General features: G+C 42.9%; 1 protein-coding gene across 1 annotated transcript in view; it reads left to right on the top strand.

Moving 5' to 3' along the window:
- The first annotated feature begins 8,749 nt into the window (after positions 1 to 8,749).
- Positions 8,750 to 19,456, top strand: part of gucy2ca (guanylate cyclase 2Ca) — a 23,099-nt gene continuing 12,392 nt past the window's right edge. The window contains exons 1-15 of the mRNA XM_056407785.1: positions 8,750 to 8,960; positions 10,267 to 10,379; positions 11,904 to 11,971; positions 12,058 to 12,276; positions 12,379 to 12,497; positions 13,802 to 13,901; positions 14,064 to 14,175; positions 14,264 to 14,405; positions 16,116 to 16,201; positions 16,283 to 16,397; positions 16,664 to 16,745; positions 17,074 to 17,167; positions 18,290 to 18,352; positions 18,461 to 18,532; positions 18,671 to 18,775. Of these exons, the coding sequence (XP_056263760.1) occupies positions 8,750 to 8,960; positions 10,267 to 10,379; positions 11,904 to 11,971; positions 12,058 to 12,276; positions 12,379 to 12,497; positions 13,802 to 13,901; positions 14,064 to 14,175; positions 14,264 to 14,405; positions 16,116 to 16,201; positions 16,283 to 16,397; positions 16,664 to 16,745; positions 17,074 to 17,167; positions 18,290 to 18,352; positions 18,461 to 18,532; positions 18,671 to 18,775 (1,701 nt within the window). The remainder of the gene's footprint in view (positions 8,961 to 10,266; positions 10,380 to 11,903; positions 11,972 to 12,057; positions 12,277 to 12,378; positions 12,498 to 13,801; positions 13,902 to 14,063; positions 14,176 to 14,263; positions 14,406 to 16,115; positions 16,202 to 16,282; positions 16,398 to 16,663; positions 16,746 to 17,073; positions 17,168 to 18,289; positions 18,353 to 18,460; positions 18,533 to 18,670; positions 18,776 to 19,456) is intronic.

Here is a 19,456-nt window from a genome sequence, read left to right on the forward strand (position 1 = left end):
GCCCGCCGACGCCGCTGCGCCCGTCCGCCTCGAACCAGGCTTGAGACGCTGCAGCTGCCGCCGCCACCAGAGGAGGAGGTCGTCGAGTGAAGTTCGCGCTGATCGCAAGGATGATGCCGGATAGGTCCGGGGAGGCTTCGGCCACCTCGATTCCCCCCCCCCGCTGCATTCCCCCTCACTCTCTGGAGGTACGGGGGCCGAGGTCAGCACAGCCATCGGTGGAGACGCCAGAGGAGCTCCCGAAATAGAGTCGTTCTCGTCGGAGACCGCAACGCGCTTTGCGTTGTTGCTGCTCCTGCAGCCGGTCAGACATGACCGCCCACTGCTCGGGCCCCTCTCGCTCCAAATGTTCCAACTTTCAGCACGCCGGAGCCATTCCGAGGCATACACGAACGGTCCAGCACCGTCGCAATCTATTCAGACACAGCTTCAAAACTTGACCAGTGACTCACTTTCGGTTCCTCGTGCAGGAAGACCAACTCATACGCACCAGCCTCCGACTCCCAACCGGACAGCCATCGCGGCTCCTCTACCTTCATGCCTCGACCACCACCCCTTACCCTACATCTCCTCCATCCTTCGACCTCGACTCATAATGACTCGATCCTCCTGCCCTTCATACCTCCACGCCGACCCTAATCTCTACATCCTTCCCCTCGACCTCTTTCTGTCCTCGTTGCTTCCTCGCTTTCTTGTACCGCGGTTACATCAGAACCCTGATCCCATTGGTCATCCTCTCCCAGTCGTACTCAAAATCGCGAGTAACTTCCTCCTTCCTCGCACCTCTCACTCTCTGGAGGTACGGGGCCGAGTCAGCACAGCCATCGGCGGATACGCCAGAGGAGCACCGAAATAGAGTTGTTTCGTCGGAGACCGCAAGGCGCTTGGCATTGTCGCTGCTCCTGCAGCCGGTCAGACATGGCGCCACCGCTCGGGCCTCCTCTCTCGCTCCAATGTTCCACCTGTCGGCACGCCGGAGCCATTCCGAGGCATACACGAACGGTCCAGCACCGTTGCAATCTATTCAAAAATAGCGTCGACATAACATCCGAGCCTTCCGTCCAAGGGGTCAAAACCTGACCACTGACTCACTTTCGGTTCCTCGTGCAGGAAGACCAACTCATACGCACCAGCCTCCGACTCCCGACCAGACAGCCATCGCGGCTCTTCTACCATCATGCCTCGACCACCACCCCATCCATTCACCCCTACCCGAATCTCTACATCCCTTCCCCCTCGACCCTCATCCTCACATCCTCTCATTCCTTTACCCCTACCCTAATCCCTACATCCCCCGACCCTAATCCCTACATCCCCCTACCCTAATCCCGACTACCTCTACCCTAATCCCCACATCCTTTTCAACCCTTCACCCTCTACCCTCTATCCTTCCATCACACCACCCGCACCCCATATCCCACCTGTATAAACTAATGTACACTACTAACCTCTCCTGATCCGGTCCTCGTTGCTTCGTTCGTTTCACAGGTTTCCTCGGACTGCGGTTGCATCCGAACCCTGACCCCACCGGTCATCCTCTCCCGGTCGCATTTGGAGTTTCATGCGGTGACCGTTACTCATCGGTCCAACTTCACATTGTTGTTCTCACCGTCCCCTGGTTCTTTGGGAGATTTCTTGGACGAGCTAGACGTCCTCCTATCGAACTTTGCGGAACACGGCCCCCCGCTCATCCTTCTGGGTGACTTTAACATCCAGACAGAGAAGTCATGTGATCTCTTACTCTTATTGTCTTCCTTTAACCTCTCACTCAGTCCCTCCCCTCCTACTCACAAAGCCGGCAACCACCTTGACTACATTTTCACAAGAAACTGCTCTACCTCTAACCTCACTGTGACTCCTCTCCATGTCTCTGACCACTTCTTCATCTCTTACTCTCTCTCGCTCTCTGGTACTGACAACCCACCCATATCTACAGACTCTGCACCTGCACGCCGCAACATTCGCACCCTCTGTCCCTCCTCTCTTGCCTCCTCTGTCCTATCTGCTCTCCCTCAACTGACTGCTTCTCACTCATGCATCCTAACTCTGCCGCAGAACCTCTCCTCTCTTCCCTGTCTTCATCTCTTGATTCTCTTTGTCCTTTTAAGACACGACCGGTTGAAATCCTCTCCGGCTCCGTGGTTGTCGGACTCGGTGCCTTGAGAGAGCCACCTCTGAAGCGGAAAGAAAATGGCGCAAATCGAATCAAGCGGAAGACTTGCTCTTCTATCAATCTCTCCTCTCCTCCTTCTCTTCCTCTATCTCTGCAGCCAAAAGCTCGTTCTACCTGACCAAAATTCAGTCTTCCTTCTCTAACCCCAAAAACTCTTCTCTATCTTTCCAACCTCCTTGATCCCCCTGTCCCCCTCCTCCTTCCACCCTTTTGCCGAGCCACTTTGTCGACTACTTTACAAACAAGATAGACGACATCCGCTCCTCCTTTACAAATCCATCTTCTATCACCTCACCAACACTAACTTCTTCATCCCCCTCTCTTTCCTCTTTCACCCCCTTGTCTCCCAATCAAGTTCTTAGCTTGGTGACCTCCGCCGACCACCTGCGCCCTTGACCCCGTCCCGTCTCCCATTCTCCAGGCTATTGCTCCTGACCTTCTGACCTTCCTCACCCATCTTATTAACAGCTCCCTCTCAACTGGCTGTTTCCCTAACTCTCTGAAGGAGGCGAGAGTCAACCCTCTCCTGAAGAAACCCACGCTCGACCTGTCTGAAGTCAGCAACTACAGACAGGTCTCTCTTCTTCCTTTTCTCTCCAAAACTCTGGAGCGAGTTATTTTGAGCCAAGTGTCCCCCTATCTCCACATTAACACCCTTCTTGACCCCCACCAGTCTGGTTCAAGGCCGGCCACTCGACAGAGACGGCCCTCCTTGCTGTCTCTGAGCAGCTTCACACTGCTAGAGCAGCCTCTCTCCTCTGTCCTTATCCTTCTCGACCTTTCTGCAGCATTTGACACGTGAACCACCAGATCCTGATCTCTTCTCTTCAGGACCTGGGGATCTCAGGCACTGCACTCGCTCTTTCTCTTCCTACCTTAAAGACCGCACCTACCGGGTAACTTGGAAGGATCTGTGTCTGATCCTTGTCCTCTCACTACTGGGGTTCCTCAAGGCTCCGTCCTGGGTCCCTCCTCTTCTCTCTGTACACAAATTCTCTCGGCTCTGTCATTCGTTCGCATGGCTTCTCCTACCATAGCTATGCTGATGACACCCAACTGATCTTCTCGTTTCCACCGTCCGAAACACGGGTGGCGGCACGAATCTCTGCCTGTCTGACTGACATCTCTCAGTGGATGTCTGCTCACCACCTGAAGATCAACCCTGACAAGACTGAGCTACTATTCCTTCCAGGAAAGGCTCCCCACCCACGACCTGACTATCACCTTCAACAGCTCTGTGTTGGCCCCTACCGGACTGCCAGGAACCTCGGGTGACACTCGACAGTCAACTCTCCTGACGGCCAACATCGCTGCGGCGACGCTGTTCCTGTAGGTACATGCTGCACAACATCAGGAGAATCGTCTCTTCTTCTCAGAAGGCGGCGAGTTCTGATCCAGGCTCTGGTCATTTCACGCCTCGACTACTGCAACTCCCTCCTGGCTGGTCTACCTGCTAAGGCCATCCGACCCTGCAGCTCATCCAGAATGCAGCAGCTCGACTGGTCTTCAGCCTCCCAAATTCACCCACACCGCTCCGCTCCACCGCTCTCTCCACTGGTTGGCGGTGGCTGCACGCATCCGCTACAAAACACTGGACCTGGCATACCGTGCTCTAGACAGATCGGGCCCGTCTACATCCGGGATATGGTCACACCGTACACCCGGCACGTTCGCTCCGCTCGGCAACAGCCAATCGACTTGTGCCTCCTGCACCTCGAGCTAATCACTCGAAATCCAGACTGTTTGCTGTCCTGGCTCCTCAGTGGTGGAACGAGCTCCCCACTGACATCAGGACAGCAGAAAGTCTCTACATCTTCCGTCGGGGACTGAAAACACACCTTTTCCGACTATATCTGGATTAAAACACAGATTAGCACTTCAGTGGCACTTAGATAGCACTTACTTATGGTACTTTTGTAGTTCGACTATGTTGAGGAAATGTTACTTCCTGTATTCTTGTTGTTCTTAGTTTGTACTCTAGGTTGAAATGCACTTATTGTAAGTCGCTTTGGATAAAAGCGTCTGCTAAATGACATGTAATGTAATGTAATGTAATAAATAAGTGATTGTGTCAGAAACACAAACCAATTTGACCTCTTTTTTTGGTTCAGTGCATACATATATGTCATGCATCTTTGCATATAAGATACCATTATATATTTGAATGTGTTTTATTATCCATGCTGATGGAACTTTTGCCATTCATGTCTGAGTTTTAGAGTTTCTTCAATGTCAAAATAACAAAAATTGGCGTCAATAAAGTCAGGTCGTTATTTATGTGCCTGATTTATTAGTAAGATGCCAATTGATATTGACAAATTGCATGAGGGAGGAGGCAGCTGAGGACAATTGTTGACTGATCATAAACAGACTAATCATTAGCCTCTAAAATAATGAGCATGCCTCTTTATCCCCATGTTTCCTAATCAGGGGTCTAATAGCTTTAACCTTTATTCTCGGCTTTATTCTGGCTTAGAAACAAGCGTTATTGTCAAAACATCGCAGGAATCCTTCAGTTAATCGGTGTCTCAACTCTCGACCACCTTAACCTGCCCCTTTGTCTCAGACTCATGTACTGAAGATGTCAATCTTTAAAGGGACAGATCACCCCAATATAAAAAAAAAACATGTGTCTAGTTTTAAAGATATTGTCTATAGGGATGTCTGGTATACCTCCAACAGCTGGGCATTGTAGTCTTTTAACAAGAATAAATAGTGTTCATTGTGGGGAGTATTTTTGGACACGGATTGTAAGCATCATCATCATCATCATCATCATCATCTTTCCTTGAACACAGATTTAATGTTTTTTGATAAATGTGTGCATGTCCAGGTACCCCAGTAGGGAAAGGAAGGGTAAAAGCTATACCCTATATATATATATCATTTTATTCCAGACTCTCTTCATGTGTACATGAATATATAATCCACGGTTTATAAAATGTGCTGATTTCCATACTGGGGTTAAGGCCCATGTTAACAACCAGATGTCGACTGTGGCAACTCGGGTACATCTGAAAGCAGAAGATAAAGAGAATACTCTGTATCTGCTTGTTCTGGGTTTATCACGCGTACCTTCAGTAATGCACTCAAATTCAAAAGGGCGTTGTTTTTATATTTTATCTGTGGAAACTTGCTGATCTTTGAAATACAGGTCACTGGGTTTAATAAATGTGTGAGTTTGTTTTGGGGTTGAGGAGGTGAGACACTCAGCAAGATAAATAAATAAGTATATATATTGATATAGTGTGTGCATGTGCGTGCGTGGCCTTCATGCTCACACACCTGTGTGGGTGCTCTGTGCGTTGAGCTGAAGGCCTCTGTTGAAACAGCGCTCTTATCTCCCTTCATGCGGAGGGCAAAAAAGTGCTCACTTGGACCCGTTTTTTTCCGACTAACAACAACAGCCGCTGTTAACAGCGTCCAGTTGCTATTAAACAGACAATAAAGCGAAGAGTCGTGTTCCTTTTAACACGTTCCCTTTTCCTGAGAGTAGGCCAGGATGCGTTGAGACGGAAAGCCTCTTCACATGAAGCAGTAATGGGTCTAAATGGCCGCGCACCCCAAGCCAACCGCGCTATTACGACGTCATACGTGTGTGTTTGTTTAGGACGTTTACGACCTTGTGAGGTGGCGGCCAGACAGGAAGCTGAGTGGTGATGAATTGTACTGTAAAGACATGAAGTTTGGAAATGTTGAGTCCGAATGTGTACGAGCATTGTTTGTTTTGTGTGGTAGAATCAGACAAGCGGAATAATGTTGTATGTTTTGGTGTGAATTGCAAAACGTATTTAAATAAATGAAAGTGCACACGGTATTATGATCTTCCACGTGTTGCTCGCCAGAGCTTTTAGAGAGATGAGGGAAAAAAGGCTCATTTCAATTCACTGACAGGAATGTCATGTAAATATGTTTTTTTCTTCTTCTGATTGATCATTTTTTTTAAATTCCCGTTATCACCGGTGAAGCAAAGAACATAACACAGTGTGAGAAAGACAATTCAATCATGGAGTGATAAAAGAGTCGGACACCAGCGAGATTTAGGACTGGCAATAGGACCACGGTGTGTTTGTAGAACATGTGACGAGGACAGACCCGCGAGTGAGACACACGGACACAAAGAAACCCGTAAAACACAGGTGTCAAACACAACACATTGTGTGCTGTTACAAATTATTCCATCCAAAAATCTGCGATTACATGTTGCATTTGTTTGATAACTTGATGAGTGTTAAGATGGATGTGTGAGCAACCTCTCTCCACCCACTGCACCTTAAATGTCCAAATATAGTCACTTGCACCTTTGGCTTTTGGTTTGATGTTTGTTTGGTTTGCTGTTTGCACTTGCTGTTTATATCTATTTGTACATTTCCACTGTTGAGCATATCTGCACTGCATTTTACATTTTGATTTATGGTAGCCTATAGGCTACTGCTTCTTTGCACATTTCGTTGCCCCAGTGCTTTTACTCTGTGCAATGGTAATAAAGCTGAATCTGAATCTGATCTGAGCAGCTCAATGTTTGTGTAGTTTGTGTCACACAAAAAAACATGCCAGCATGTGAGGCTGTATGAATACAATCACAGCATCAACACATCGCATTCACAATGGCGACGCTAACCAGCAGGCGTTACGTAAGTTCATGTTGATATTTGCTAAATAGCTCTGTACGGCTGAGGCTTAGAAATGTTGTAAACAGGTATTTAGTCATAAATCAAAGCACATGGACAAATGAAAATGTACATCATGGTGTAGAATATTTTGATCAAAATGCTTGGCGATACATCCAATAGTTGTTGAGACTCGTCACTCAACCACAGGTGTGTGAAGTCAGTCAAAAAGACCAGTGGGCTCCTCGAACGTTGTGCCAACCCTTCAAATAGATAGATACTTCTTAGAATAGTTGAGCGCCTCGACGGGCTGGTGGTGATCGGAAAATAATGCCGTTATCACGCTGTAATGTCATTATTAGCCCGAATGAACACATTAATGATGTGTTTAAACTAAGAGGACAGACTGTTTTTACTTGTGTTAGCCTGTATCTTCACCAGCAGGGGCAGTTTTGAACATACCAGAAACATATTTGATGCACCTGACTACAACTTTATGTCACGCCGACGTCACAGGTAGCGAGGTGCAGGAGCTCATGTGCAGAGGAATCGAGGAGTCAGTGTAGATTATCAAAAAGGCACTCTTTAATGAGGCAAACGTTACCACACAAAAAACAACAAAGTCCAAAAAGGGGCAGGCAGAGAATCGGGGTTCAGGGCAGATAGGCAGGCAGGCAGGCAGGCAGGCAGGCAGGCTCGAAAACAGGCAGGATCCACAATGGGAACATATACACAGGACGACGGGAAAAAAGACAACAATCCAGCAACAGACAAGGGAAAGAGTGGCACAATATATAGGAGGGGAAACAGGTGTACGACATGGAAACAGATGTATGACATGAGACATTAACGAGACGAGTGGCTGAAGGCAGGTGCAGGGAATGACACAATCAAGGAGATAGAGGAGACACAGAGAAGACACAGAGTACACACAGAACAGAACCTTACACTTTAGGGGCTAGAGAAACAAACACTACTGGTGCCACACTCACACTTTTCATTTGGTTTTGTAAGGATTAAAGCTGCTTTCCTCAAAATGTGGCGACACTGGTTTATGAGCAGTTTGGCCAAGACTTTTACTGGGATAATCCACCCTGCTTTTATAGCAGACAATATTTATCACCTCCACACAAGCCTTCGCTTTTATTGCCTTCCTGTGACCTTTGCCCCTCTCGCAAGCTTCCCCCCACCTCTCTTTCGAACAAAGAGTCTCTAGAACAAGCCAGAAACATATTAGTTCCACTGATCCCATTGTCTACGTTAATGGTTTTATTTGTTGTCACAGGTACAATTATGCTGCGGTTGTCAAATGAAGAACCGGCAAAGACTCTGCGGTTTCATTCTTACACTTACAGGTTACTATGGACTTATTAGTCACTAAAAAAATGAACAATTTGTAAATAATCTTTAAAGTTATTCAGATGGGAGATGTAATGTGCAGACAGGCCTTAACTTCATGTTTACACACAGGATGGTTTATGAGCTGAATAAGTTTCTCAGGGAGGTGTCAGTCCAGATGGAGTGTGGGAGTCTCTGCTGCCCTCCGTCTGAATGGTGCACCGACTGTCACTTGACTGTTGTTCATTAACGTGTGGAGGACAGGTAGACCAGACCACACCAAGGTGGAGGATTATTGATCTCAGGCTTGAGAGGAACAACTGGTGTGAAACCTGCGATAGATTCTATTGTATTGACTGAAGTGGTTTTGTGGAAGATCTCGAGACAAAGTGTTGTTCTTGTCTGGATGCTGGACAGTGAACTTCTGCCTTTCCACTGAAGAGTCAACCGTTCACTTTGGTTTCTGGACTTGTATCGTCAATCGAGAGGATCTGTTCAAGCGGACGAATGTAAGAACCTGCTGTCGGCCTCTGTTTGTCAGGACGGGGTTTTGTAGTTTTTGACATGTAGAAACTTTGGAAAAGACACAAACTTCGGAGGGAAACAGGAAAATCTGACGGAAAACAACATGTACAGCTCACACAGTTTGCCTTACCTGGGAGTGTTAATAGTGGCGGTGGTTGGCAACAAAATATTGGAAGAGTGTCTGTTATCGAACCATACGTACACCATGAACGTCGTGCTGCTGGAGGACAACACTTATGGGTGGAGTCGGCCGTTTGTCCAGGCGGCCGTGGAACGAGCCATCGCACAGGACGAGAAGGAGAATGAGGACGCTGGTAAGGACTGAGAATTTACAAATACCGTACAGACACATTTTATCTGATACGATAAGCAAACAAATACATAAATAATAAAAAACAAAAAGTGCAAATAACTCAGATAAAAAAATGTAACAATCAGTTCTGTCACAAGGAGCCAATGTTTTTTTTTTTTGGAAAGTGATAGATCAATTTAAAATAGATTAGAGTGAAATAACAGAAGCTCCTCGAAAACTACAAAGTCTATATGTTTTATAAATGTGTGAACTATGTCTCTGCATCATGTTGAGTAAGAAGAGGTTTTATTGCACCAACACGGTGGACGTGATAAAAGAATGCTGAGGATGAAAAACAAGGTAAATGAGATTTAAAAACTAAACCTGCCCAAGATTTAGTTTAAATTGTTCATGGATTAAGAGATCTTGTTTGGATTTAGGGATTTTTCAAAAAAAATTCTATATATATATATATTATTTTTTACAGATAACTAACTTTAAAAAAAAAAGATTCACAAATTGATTAGACTTTAGAATTCAATTTTACACTTAATTGATCCTAATAAAAAAAATGCTATTATTTAAGAGAAAATAGGATGAATTCAATTTGTACACTTTAATTTATCAAGACGTAACAACAAATACATGCCACCAGTGTGTTTCTCAAATATGGTGGAGGGGGGGGGGGGGGTCTACTTTCAGAGTTAGAAACTCTTAACACAAGTAGCCGTACAATAACTTGGCCTAATAGATATTGAGGTCAAGAAATAACTTTAATGTTCATCTAAATAAATCTTATTGATCAAAGAAAAATCATAAGTAAAACATACCTGACATACAGTGCAAGTCAGTATTTGACAGTGTTTGCTGTACTTTGGACCCATTGTGATTGGTACCCAAACGTCTTGGGGTTTGGTTTGATGCCCGGCCCGACAGGGGCATGCTGTGCAGGAGCCCTCTGGTTGTGTATGTGATTGCTCTTGTGGGAGATGCAAGACGCATGTTTAAGACACTGAAACGAATCCAGCACAGTCTCTTTATTATCTTGACATGTGCAGAGATAGGAAACATCCAGATGTAACACACTGACAATATGCAGCTGGGCGTTCATGGCATATTTCCCTAGTTTGGCGGAGGCCAGATGTGTCTACCTTCTCTTAATGTCCGTGCTCAGTCACAAGCTTTGAAATCTCCTGTGAAAAATCTCTCCTGAACAGACGTGACATCTATATATGCCTGAACCACAAAGAAGCATGAAGCCAGTCTAATCTAATTTAATTGTACCATTTTTGATATTAATAACTCTTATCTTCTTTCCATGACTCAAGGTTTAGACTTCAAGTTGACGGCTAACTATAATGGCTTCGACACCACAGTGTACAACCGGCAGGGCTGTGGCAGCAGCACCTGTGAGGGAGTGGCAATCCTCAAGCTGCTGCATGTGAGTGGGGTCAAAAGGTTTTAATGAGATGAAGGGTGTTTAAAGTGTTTCTGTCAGTGCAGCCAGTAAGGTCAAATCAATCAAGGGTGTTGTGGAAAAAATATTTAAGGTGAAGAGGCACTGCAAGGCTTCGAGAAATAAGTGCACTATTGTTACCAGTGAGACGATTTAATGGATTAAACCGTTCTGCGGGGTCAATAACACAGTAATAACCGTGCATGTTTCCTTTTTTGTGTTTTGATAATGTATCATGCCTAGATTACTCTTTAGCTGGCAGTTACATGTCAATTGCTTCATGATAGTTATCCTGGCTCACTTAAATGATGAATTTTAATAAGTATTTTTCTCAAACTATTTCCAGGACAGTTACAAAGGCTTAAATGCTAATCATTAAAAACTTCAACAGTAGACGTAATTCTTTGAGCTGTCAGTGATAAACAACTTCTTTGAAGACTGACCATCTTGCACCATACAACTCTAAAAAGCATGTGCACATCTGTCTGTGGGGTGAAACAGTGGAATATTTTAACTGATGACATCAAAGAAAGTAAAAATCTGGTGCTATTCAAGACATTTTTTAAAAATGGTATTGATGAAGCATAATAAGTAACGGTTAATGGGGACAAGTTTTTCAATTTCTGGTTTGTTTGTTTTGTTTTTGTTTGTTTTGTTTTAGTTTTCTATATATATATATATTTATATATATACAGGACTGTCTCAGAAAATTAGAATATTGTGATAAAGTTCTTTATTTTCTGTAATGCAATTAAAAAAACAAAAATGTCATGCATTCTGGATTCATTACAAATCAACTGAAATATTGCAAGCCTTTTATTCTTTTAATATTGCTGATTATGGCTTACAGCTTAAGAAAACTCTAAAATCCTATCTCATAAAATTTTAATATTTCCTCAGACCAAGTAAAAAAAGATTTATAACAGCTGAGTGTTTGTCAAGGCTCAGGAAACCCTTGCAGGTGTTTCGAGTTAATTAGACAATTCAAGTGATTTGTTTAATACCCTACTAGTATACTTTTTCATGATATTCTAATATTTAGAGATAGGATATTTGAGTTTTCTTAAGCTGTAAGCCATAATCAGCAATAAATCAGAATAAAAGGCTTGCAATATTTCAGTTGATTTGTAATGAATCCAGAATGCATGACATTTTTGTTTTTTTAATTGCATTACAGAAAATAAAGAACTTCATCACAATATTCTAATTTTCTGAGACAGTCCTGTATATGGTTCTTTGGAATAAGTTTTTTTAAAGCAACCATAGGTTAGGGCACTTATAAGCTAGATAGCTTCACCCTTAACCCTTTTGGTCAGCCACTTTCTTCTTTTGTTTATAACTGATGGTTGTATATTTTGCTGATTGAAATAAACAAACTCAACTCAACTCAACACCAACACTATCTCCAATGCAGGGGTTGCCAATGCAAACATAGCATTGTAAGGGACACACGTATATTGCCTCCGTGATGACAGAATAAGTACATGCACTGACTGTATCTTTCTGCAGAGTAAGGATGAGGTTGGCTGCGTCATGCTGGGGCCTTCCTGCACTTATGCCACCTTCCAGTTAGTGGAGTGAGTATGACTCTGTTTCTGTTTCATTATCTACCGCCAAACAACTGACTGATTTCTCACTTTTTAACCCCCGTTATCCACCTCAGTGATGAAATTGGCCTGAACCTGAGCATTCCCATCATCTCTGCTGGGAGCTTCGGCCTCTCGTGCGACTATAAGCCCAAACTGACCCGACTTCTGCCTCCAGCACGCAAGATCTCAGACTCATTATACAACTTTATGATAACAAAATTGCCATTTAAGGAGACATGGAAACAGGTCTACGTCTACAAGAAGTCCACCAACGTAACTGAAGACTGCTTCTGGTGAGACGACACAGGCGGAATCACTTGATTGACCTCGGCAGCTTCGCTCAGCACTAAAGCACGCGTCCCCTTTTTGGTTTCTCCTTCTCGCTTCTTCCCCAGGTACATCAACGCGTTGGAAGCACCCTCTGCCAGCTTTGCCTCAAAGACAGCCAGAGAGATGGTGCGTGGGGAGGACGAGCTGAAGAAGACACTCAACTTAAAGAAGAGACACAGCAACAGTGAGTATTTGGTTTGTCTGTTTGAGTTATATCTCACCACATCAAGCATTTCTTCCTGAGCTGCCTTTTTTTTCAACAATGCTTGAAATCAAAAGGATTATGTTTGTCCGAAAAACATCATGTAGTATCTATTCTACATCTATGAACAACCTAATCTGGACATTCAGACCTTTAGTGTGCATGGGTTGAACAGGAAATCAGTCTAGGTCAAAATACAATACAGTCAATGGGCTAAAATGCAAACATGTTAATTTGGGCTACATAATTCTATCGATAGATCTTACTCGCAGAGTCTAGATACACTACCGTTCAAAAGTTATGGGTCACCCAGACAATTTCGTGTTTCCATGAAAACTCAACACTTGTATTTATGAAATGAATTGCAAAATGAATATAAAATATAGTCAAGACATTGAAAAGGTTAGAAATAATGATTTTTATTTAAAATATTAATGGTGTTCTTCAAATTTGTGGTACAAAGGAAGGCCAGTTTTATAGCTTCTCTCACCAGCATAACTGTTTTCAGCTGCGCTCAGACAAAAAGGGTTTTCAAGGGTTTTCTAACCCTCCGTTAGTCTTCTAAGGCGATAACACAATGTACCATTAGAACACTGGAGATGGGCCTCTATACACCTGTGTAGAGATTTCATTAAAAACCAGAGAATAGTCATTTACCACATTAACTATGTATAGAGTGTATTTCTGATTAATTTAATGTTATCTTCATTGAAAAAAACAGAGCTTTACTTTGAAAAATAAGGACATTTCTAAGTGACCCCAAACTTTTGAACGGTACAGTAATTTAGCTCTGCTCTGTTAACCTGCTTTCCTATTTTTTATGTTTGGATTATCAAATTATCAAAATGTGAAACACTGAGGAAGTTGCCGCTGGGTGTGGGAATGTGTGTGCCCCAAATCAGGAAGTAACGCTGCTAAAAATAGTTTGTGCTATTGAAGGATTGGTCTGTTGGTGTGTCAGTTGGTCCAGAGTAAAATATCTCTTCAACAGAATGTAATGGGTGGATTGCATCACATATGGTTCAGATATTGCTGGTTCTGGAAGGATGAAGCCGACTGACCTTTCCTCTAGCTCCACCATGAGGTTGCAAGTTGCTCATCACCAGCCCACCTTTAGTTTTGAAATGTGTATGCAACCAGCTTATTGTCGGTGTTTTTAATACACATTACATATCTAACACTGAAGGTCAATCTGTATTATACTCATGAAGTGATTGTACATATCGTAACATTTAAATTATGGAACCGGTGCTAAAAATAAGTTGTTTTAAAATGTTGCATTTCAGTTTTCATCTTGTGTGGGGGCCCCGATGACGTGGTTTCAATAAAGCAGATGGTGGGCCGGATTGATGAAGAGATCATGTTCGTTCTCCTTGATATTTACAAGTAAGCCGGTCTATGATGACACCATTTACCCACACACTGTGACCATGAAGTTTCACGAGTCAGTGTAAAACAAGAAATCAGAATAAACTGTAACATGTGTAGTGAAGGGACCTTTTTAATGTATACATGTCTATGTAAGTGAGACTGTTTATCTTCCTCCAGCCCTGAGTATTATGTCAACACAACATCCAGTCAGGGTATGCAGGATGTACTAGTGATCACGCTGCCTCAGAGGAACTACATCTATGGATCAAACTCAACAAGCAACGACACGGTGAGCAACGTGACAACAACACTGTGTCGGGAAATGGTTCTTTTATCTGGCTTTGACCGTTTTGTCTATCTCTCCATCTAACGGGCAGATAAATGACTATGTGGCCGGGTACCACGATGGGGCTCTGCTGTTTGGCAAAGTGCTCAGAGAGAAGATGCTCAGCCAGCGAGAAAACCGATCCTATGATGCGCCTCTGGATGACAACCCTTTTGTCAATGTCTCCTTTGACGGTGCGTATGATGAGTGTCAGCTCACGGTTTATGGAGGACTTAAAATGTCTTCAGTATAAATAAATAAATAAATAATACAGAAATAAATAAATACATGTATGAATAAATACAGGAATAAATAAATAAATGCTGAAATAAATGTATAAATATATAAATAAATACAGGAATAAATGAATAAATGCTGAAATAAATGTATAAATAAATAAATAAATACAGGAAAAAATAAATAAATGCTTAAATAAATGTATGAATAAATAAATAAATACAGGAATAAATAAATAATTGCTGAACTAAATGTATAAATAAATAAATAAATACAAGAATAAAAATAAATGCTTAAATAAATGTATAAATAATTAAATAAATACAGGAATACATAAATAAAGTTATACCTAAACAGGACATCATTAAATAAATCTATTTCTACATTTCTGTATTTCTTCATATATTTATGTCTCTATTTATGTGTCCACACGCATTTCTTCATTTATTTATGTGTGACATTTATGTGTCCTTGTATGCAAACGAGCTGGGGCGGTCCAAACCTCTGTCTAAAGCATGATTGGTCACAGGAGTGTGATGCACCTGGTGTGTTATGCTCTACTACTTCTGCCTTGCACATGTTGTTGAAGTTGGCAAACCGATAAAAAGTACATCCGGAGGTTAATTCCGATATCTTTCAAATTATTTCCCAATTTTTTTGTGTTTAAGTGACTTTTAAATTGGTCGAGTATTGAGAGTATTCTGTTTGTTATTTTGTCTTGTGAAGGTAACGGTGTGAGGGAGTTGAAGGGAGGAGTGACTGAGTGGGTTGTGTTAGAGTATAGAAAGTTTCACTTAGTGTTATCTAAAAGATTTTATTGAGATGGGTGAATGCTGATGATGAGGTCGCGAGATTTCAGAAGGAGACTTTTCAGAGTGAGATCTGTAGGCTCTGCAGGGTCAGAGCTGTCGGGTTTTCAGACACTTATAATAACCATCTGATCCCGTCCGTGGCAAAACCAAACATTTTAGTGGTAGATTCATTAAAGGCTAGGAGTTTCTCTCAGTGATAACCTTTCAGTCTGCTCTCTGCAGCATTCAATTAAAAAATATATCTTTATTAGTCACGTTCCAGGTAAAAAAATACCCAAATCACCCTTTAACAAAGCAAGAAACAACAACATTGATACGGCCATTTTTATGCTATCCAGAATTGCATATGGTTTGATGTTGTTTTGATAATGTTGCTTGTTTTGGACGCTGCTGACCACCAAGGCACCATCTGAGTTTCCAAATGCAATACTGTAAAAGTTTTGCGATGCTTGTTGTTAGATTAGACATTTAATTGATTAGGTTGCTGACTGTTCTGATCATCGAGTATCATTACTTTTCAATCAAATGTGATGTGATGTGTTGCCAGATGTCTGTCAGGTATAATTATATATTTGAAAAGGTCACCTACATCTCTCTTTAATTGACTAAACAATGAATCGATTTATCAAGAAAATGGCAGATTCATTGTGGATTAAATTAATTGTTATTAAAAGGTCAACTTGTTGTTTTTTTGACTAAATAATGTTTTATTAATATGAGATTTTTCACAATTTTCCAATCTAAAGCAAAGACAAAGGCAAATCAGGCTAGACATGTTGTAGCTGATTCAATAACATACAATCAAACATTTAGATTATGCCATGTGTAGGAGTTTAAAAATACTTTCTTCTTCAGGTATGGGAGGACACTATGTGCTCGATGAGTATGGGGACCGAGATATAAACTTCTCCATGATTTACACATCAACCGTCACTGGCAAGGTGAGACTATTACGCATTCAGTAGTCGGCACGGTCGATGTGAACATGTGTTGTGATACTTTGCCTCGGTGTGTCTCTCCAGTACGAAACCCTGCTGATGTTTGACACGTCGCAAAATAGAAGCATCGTGGTCGACGCAAACCCCGCCCTGCACTGGAACGGTCACCTGCCTTCTGATGTGCCAACAAAACAAAATGGTAAACACACGCACACGCACACACACACACACACACACACACACACACACACACACACACACACACACACACACACACACACACACACACACACACACACACACACACACACACACACACACACACAGACCTTGCTTTTTGTCATATTTGAAAAGCTTTAACACACAGAGCCAAAATAAACTCATTAAAATCCATGTAGTGTAATTTCATTGTTTTTATTCCTGGTACATCTGTGTATATGTGTGTGTGTGTGTGTGTGTTTCCAGACTTAGATATGCAGGACGTGATTGTGATCGTTCTGAGTCTCAGTGTCGTTGTGGTGACGGCCATCGCTCTCATCTTCTACAGGTAAGCGGCTGCTGCATCACACCAGCTGCATGTAGAGCTTCAGCATCAGTGAAGCTGCGTTCAGAGACCAGGAATATTCGACAGTTCTGACTAGAGTATACAGTACATTGTTGAGGACAAAATGTTTTTGATGTTGGAGCAGCAGAAGAATTAGTACTTTCTCCAAGATTAAGTTTGGTCATTGAGGCAAATAAATGAAGCATGATTAGATTCACTCTAAAGCAAAATAGTTATTCTATACAAATATCCCCTGTTCTCATTATGCAAGCATTTACGGTGTGTGTGTGTGTGTGTGTGTGTGTGTGTGTTTGTTTGTGAATAATGTTAGTCAGAACAGGAAAGACCATCTCATGCAGAAGAAGTGGTCTCACATCAACCCGCTTCTGATTGGTCCACTGGACGAGAAGGCGGTCTCACTGAAGGTAAACAGCCTTCAGCGGTTTCCTTCAGGTTCAGTGCTTTTATACGACGAGTGTCACTTTACAAAGATGAAGACAACCGGCGCGCCGGCAGCGTTTCTTAACGCACCTCATTTAGTTCGTTACACTATTATTGGAAGTTTGACCTTGTCTGAAATTGAACTATGTTGTTGTTGGCCTATTATTTGCATCGGATCCCTTTCCTTAATAGTTGCTCATTCACGCCTACACTGTTCAGTTCTTGAGATCAGTTTCTAATTCTGGATATGACGGTGTGTGATTGTTCATCAATCAATCAAACAAAACCTCTGTAAAGCCTCGTCTGTGTGTTCTCTGTGTGTGAGTGGCTGCCCATGTTTAGCAATACGCTGAGCTGCCCCTTGTAGCGTACTTGGACACCGCCCTCCTGATGGACTCAGTTTCATCGAACTCTTCTTTGATGTTTTGTTTAGCTTAAGTTAGGCTTCACACTTGATATTTGTGACACCACATTTCCCAGTAAAAGGTCCATAAAACAGACCTGCTAGATATGCTCACGTGGCTCATGCCTCTTGGTCCTCTTTGTCAGGTCGGTCTTGGCGACCGCACTCAGCAATAACTGTCCACCCTTTCAGTAAAGGATGTCTGACGTACCATCATGTCAACATTAATTCATCATGCTGGTTTATCTGTTTTATCATTGACCCAATTTAGCAGCTCAAGTGATATTTAAAGGTGCAATGTACAGGAGTCAAGGCTTTAACATAGCAGCACTCAACTATGATCAATGTAAAGATCCAGAGGAGTAATGTCTGCCTCAGAAGAGAAGGAGGTCACTCTCTGTCGTGGTGTAATCCGAGTTTCTCCCTGCTCATGGCGTCCGGATCGACAGCGTAGTCGCGGGAGCATTGAGCATCCACCTGAGCGTTGAACTCGAGTGCATTATCAGGTTATCAAAAATGCAAAGTTTCTTGATTGACCTTTTCCTGACCTTGACCACATCTGTAATCCATCAGGCTCTGGAAGTTTACGGAGTTCGATACTTTCTTTTAACATGATGTATACTCAAAGTGATGAAATCATATCCAGCAAGATCTGAATATGAAATCAGATAAGTGTGTGTGTGTGTGTGTGTGTGTGTAACAGATTGATGAAGATAAGAGGAAGGAGAGCACATTTCTCAACCATCGAGGCCGCTATGATAAAAAGGTAACTTCCAAAAATCGATATCTCGCCTAAAAAAGAACAAAATAAAAGAGCCAATTGTGTGTTTTCTACTCACCGTTTAAATGTATCTATTTTCTTTGTGTTCGTCAGCCTGTAATCTTGAAAGAGTTGAAACAGACGGACGGAGACTTCACAGAGGGCCAGAGGATTGAGCTGAACACTGTAAGACGCCCCCGTATGATGCCTCTTTTAAAAGAAAGCGTCATATAAAACTCTTTTGCTAAACCTACCTCCACCTTTCCCCCGTTTTCTTTCCCTTCCGGTCCCACTTCCCTTCTTGACCCCGCCTCCGTGTTCCAGCTGCTGCGTATAGATTACTACAACCTGACAAAGTTCTACGGCACAGTGAAGTTTGAGTACGGTGTGTTCGGCGTGTTCGAGCTCTGCCAGAGGGGCTCCCTCCGGGTAAGAGCTTCATCCACACAGTTTCCCTTCAATATCAGATCAGAGGTTATATAGAGGTCATTCTTTTTACATTGCAAGATAGTAACTATAGGACCTGGGTCATGTGTCCCAAGATAGAAACTATAGGGCCTGGGTCATGTATCCCAAGATAGTAACTATAGGACCTGGGTCATGTATCCCAACATAGTAACTATAGGACCTGGGTCATGTATCCCAAGATAGTAACTATAGGGCCTGGGTCATGTATCCCAACATAGTAACTATAGGGCCTGGGTCATGTATCCCAATATAGTAACTATAGGGCCTGGGTCATGTATCCCAAGATAGTAACTATAGGACCTGGGTCATGTGTCCCAAGATAGAAACTATAGGGCCTGGGTCATGTATCCCAACATAGTAACTATAGGGCCTGGGTCATGTATCCCAATATAGTAACTATAGGGCCTGGGTCATGTATCCCAAGATAGTAACTATAGGACCTGGGTCATGTGTCCCAAGATAGAAACTATAGGGCCTGGGTCATGTATCCCAAGATAGTAACTATAGGACCTGGGTCATGTGTCCCAAGATAGAAACTATAGGACCTGGGTCATGTATCCCAAGATAGTAACTATAGGACCTGGGTCATGTGTCCCAAGATAGAAACTATAGGGCCTGGGTCATGTATCCCAAGATAGTAAC

The sequence above is a fragment of the Pseudoliparis swirei genome, chromosome 23 (assembly GCF_029220125.1).
Source record: "Pseudoliparis swirei isolate HS2019 ecotype Mariana Trench chromosome 23, NWPU_hadal_v1, whole genome shotgun sequence".
Taxonomy (NCBI): Eukaryota; Metazoa; Chordata; class Actinopteri; order Perciformes; family Liparidae; genus Pseudoliparis; species Pseudoliparis swirei.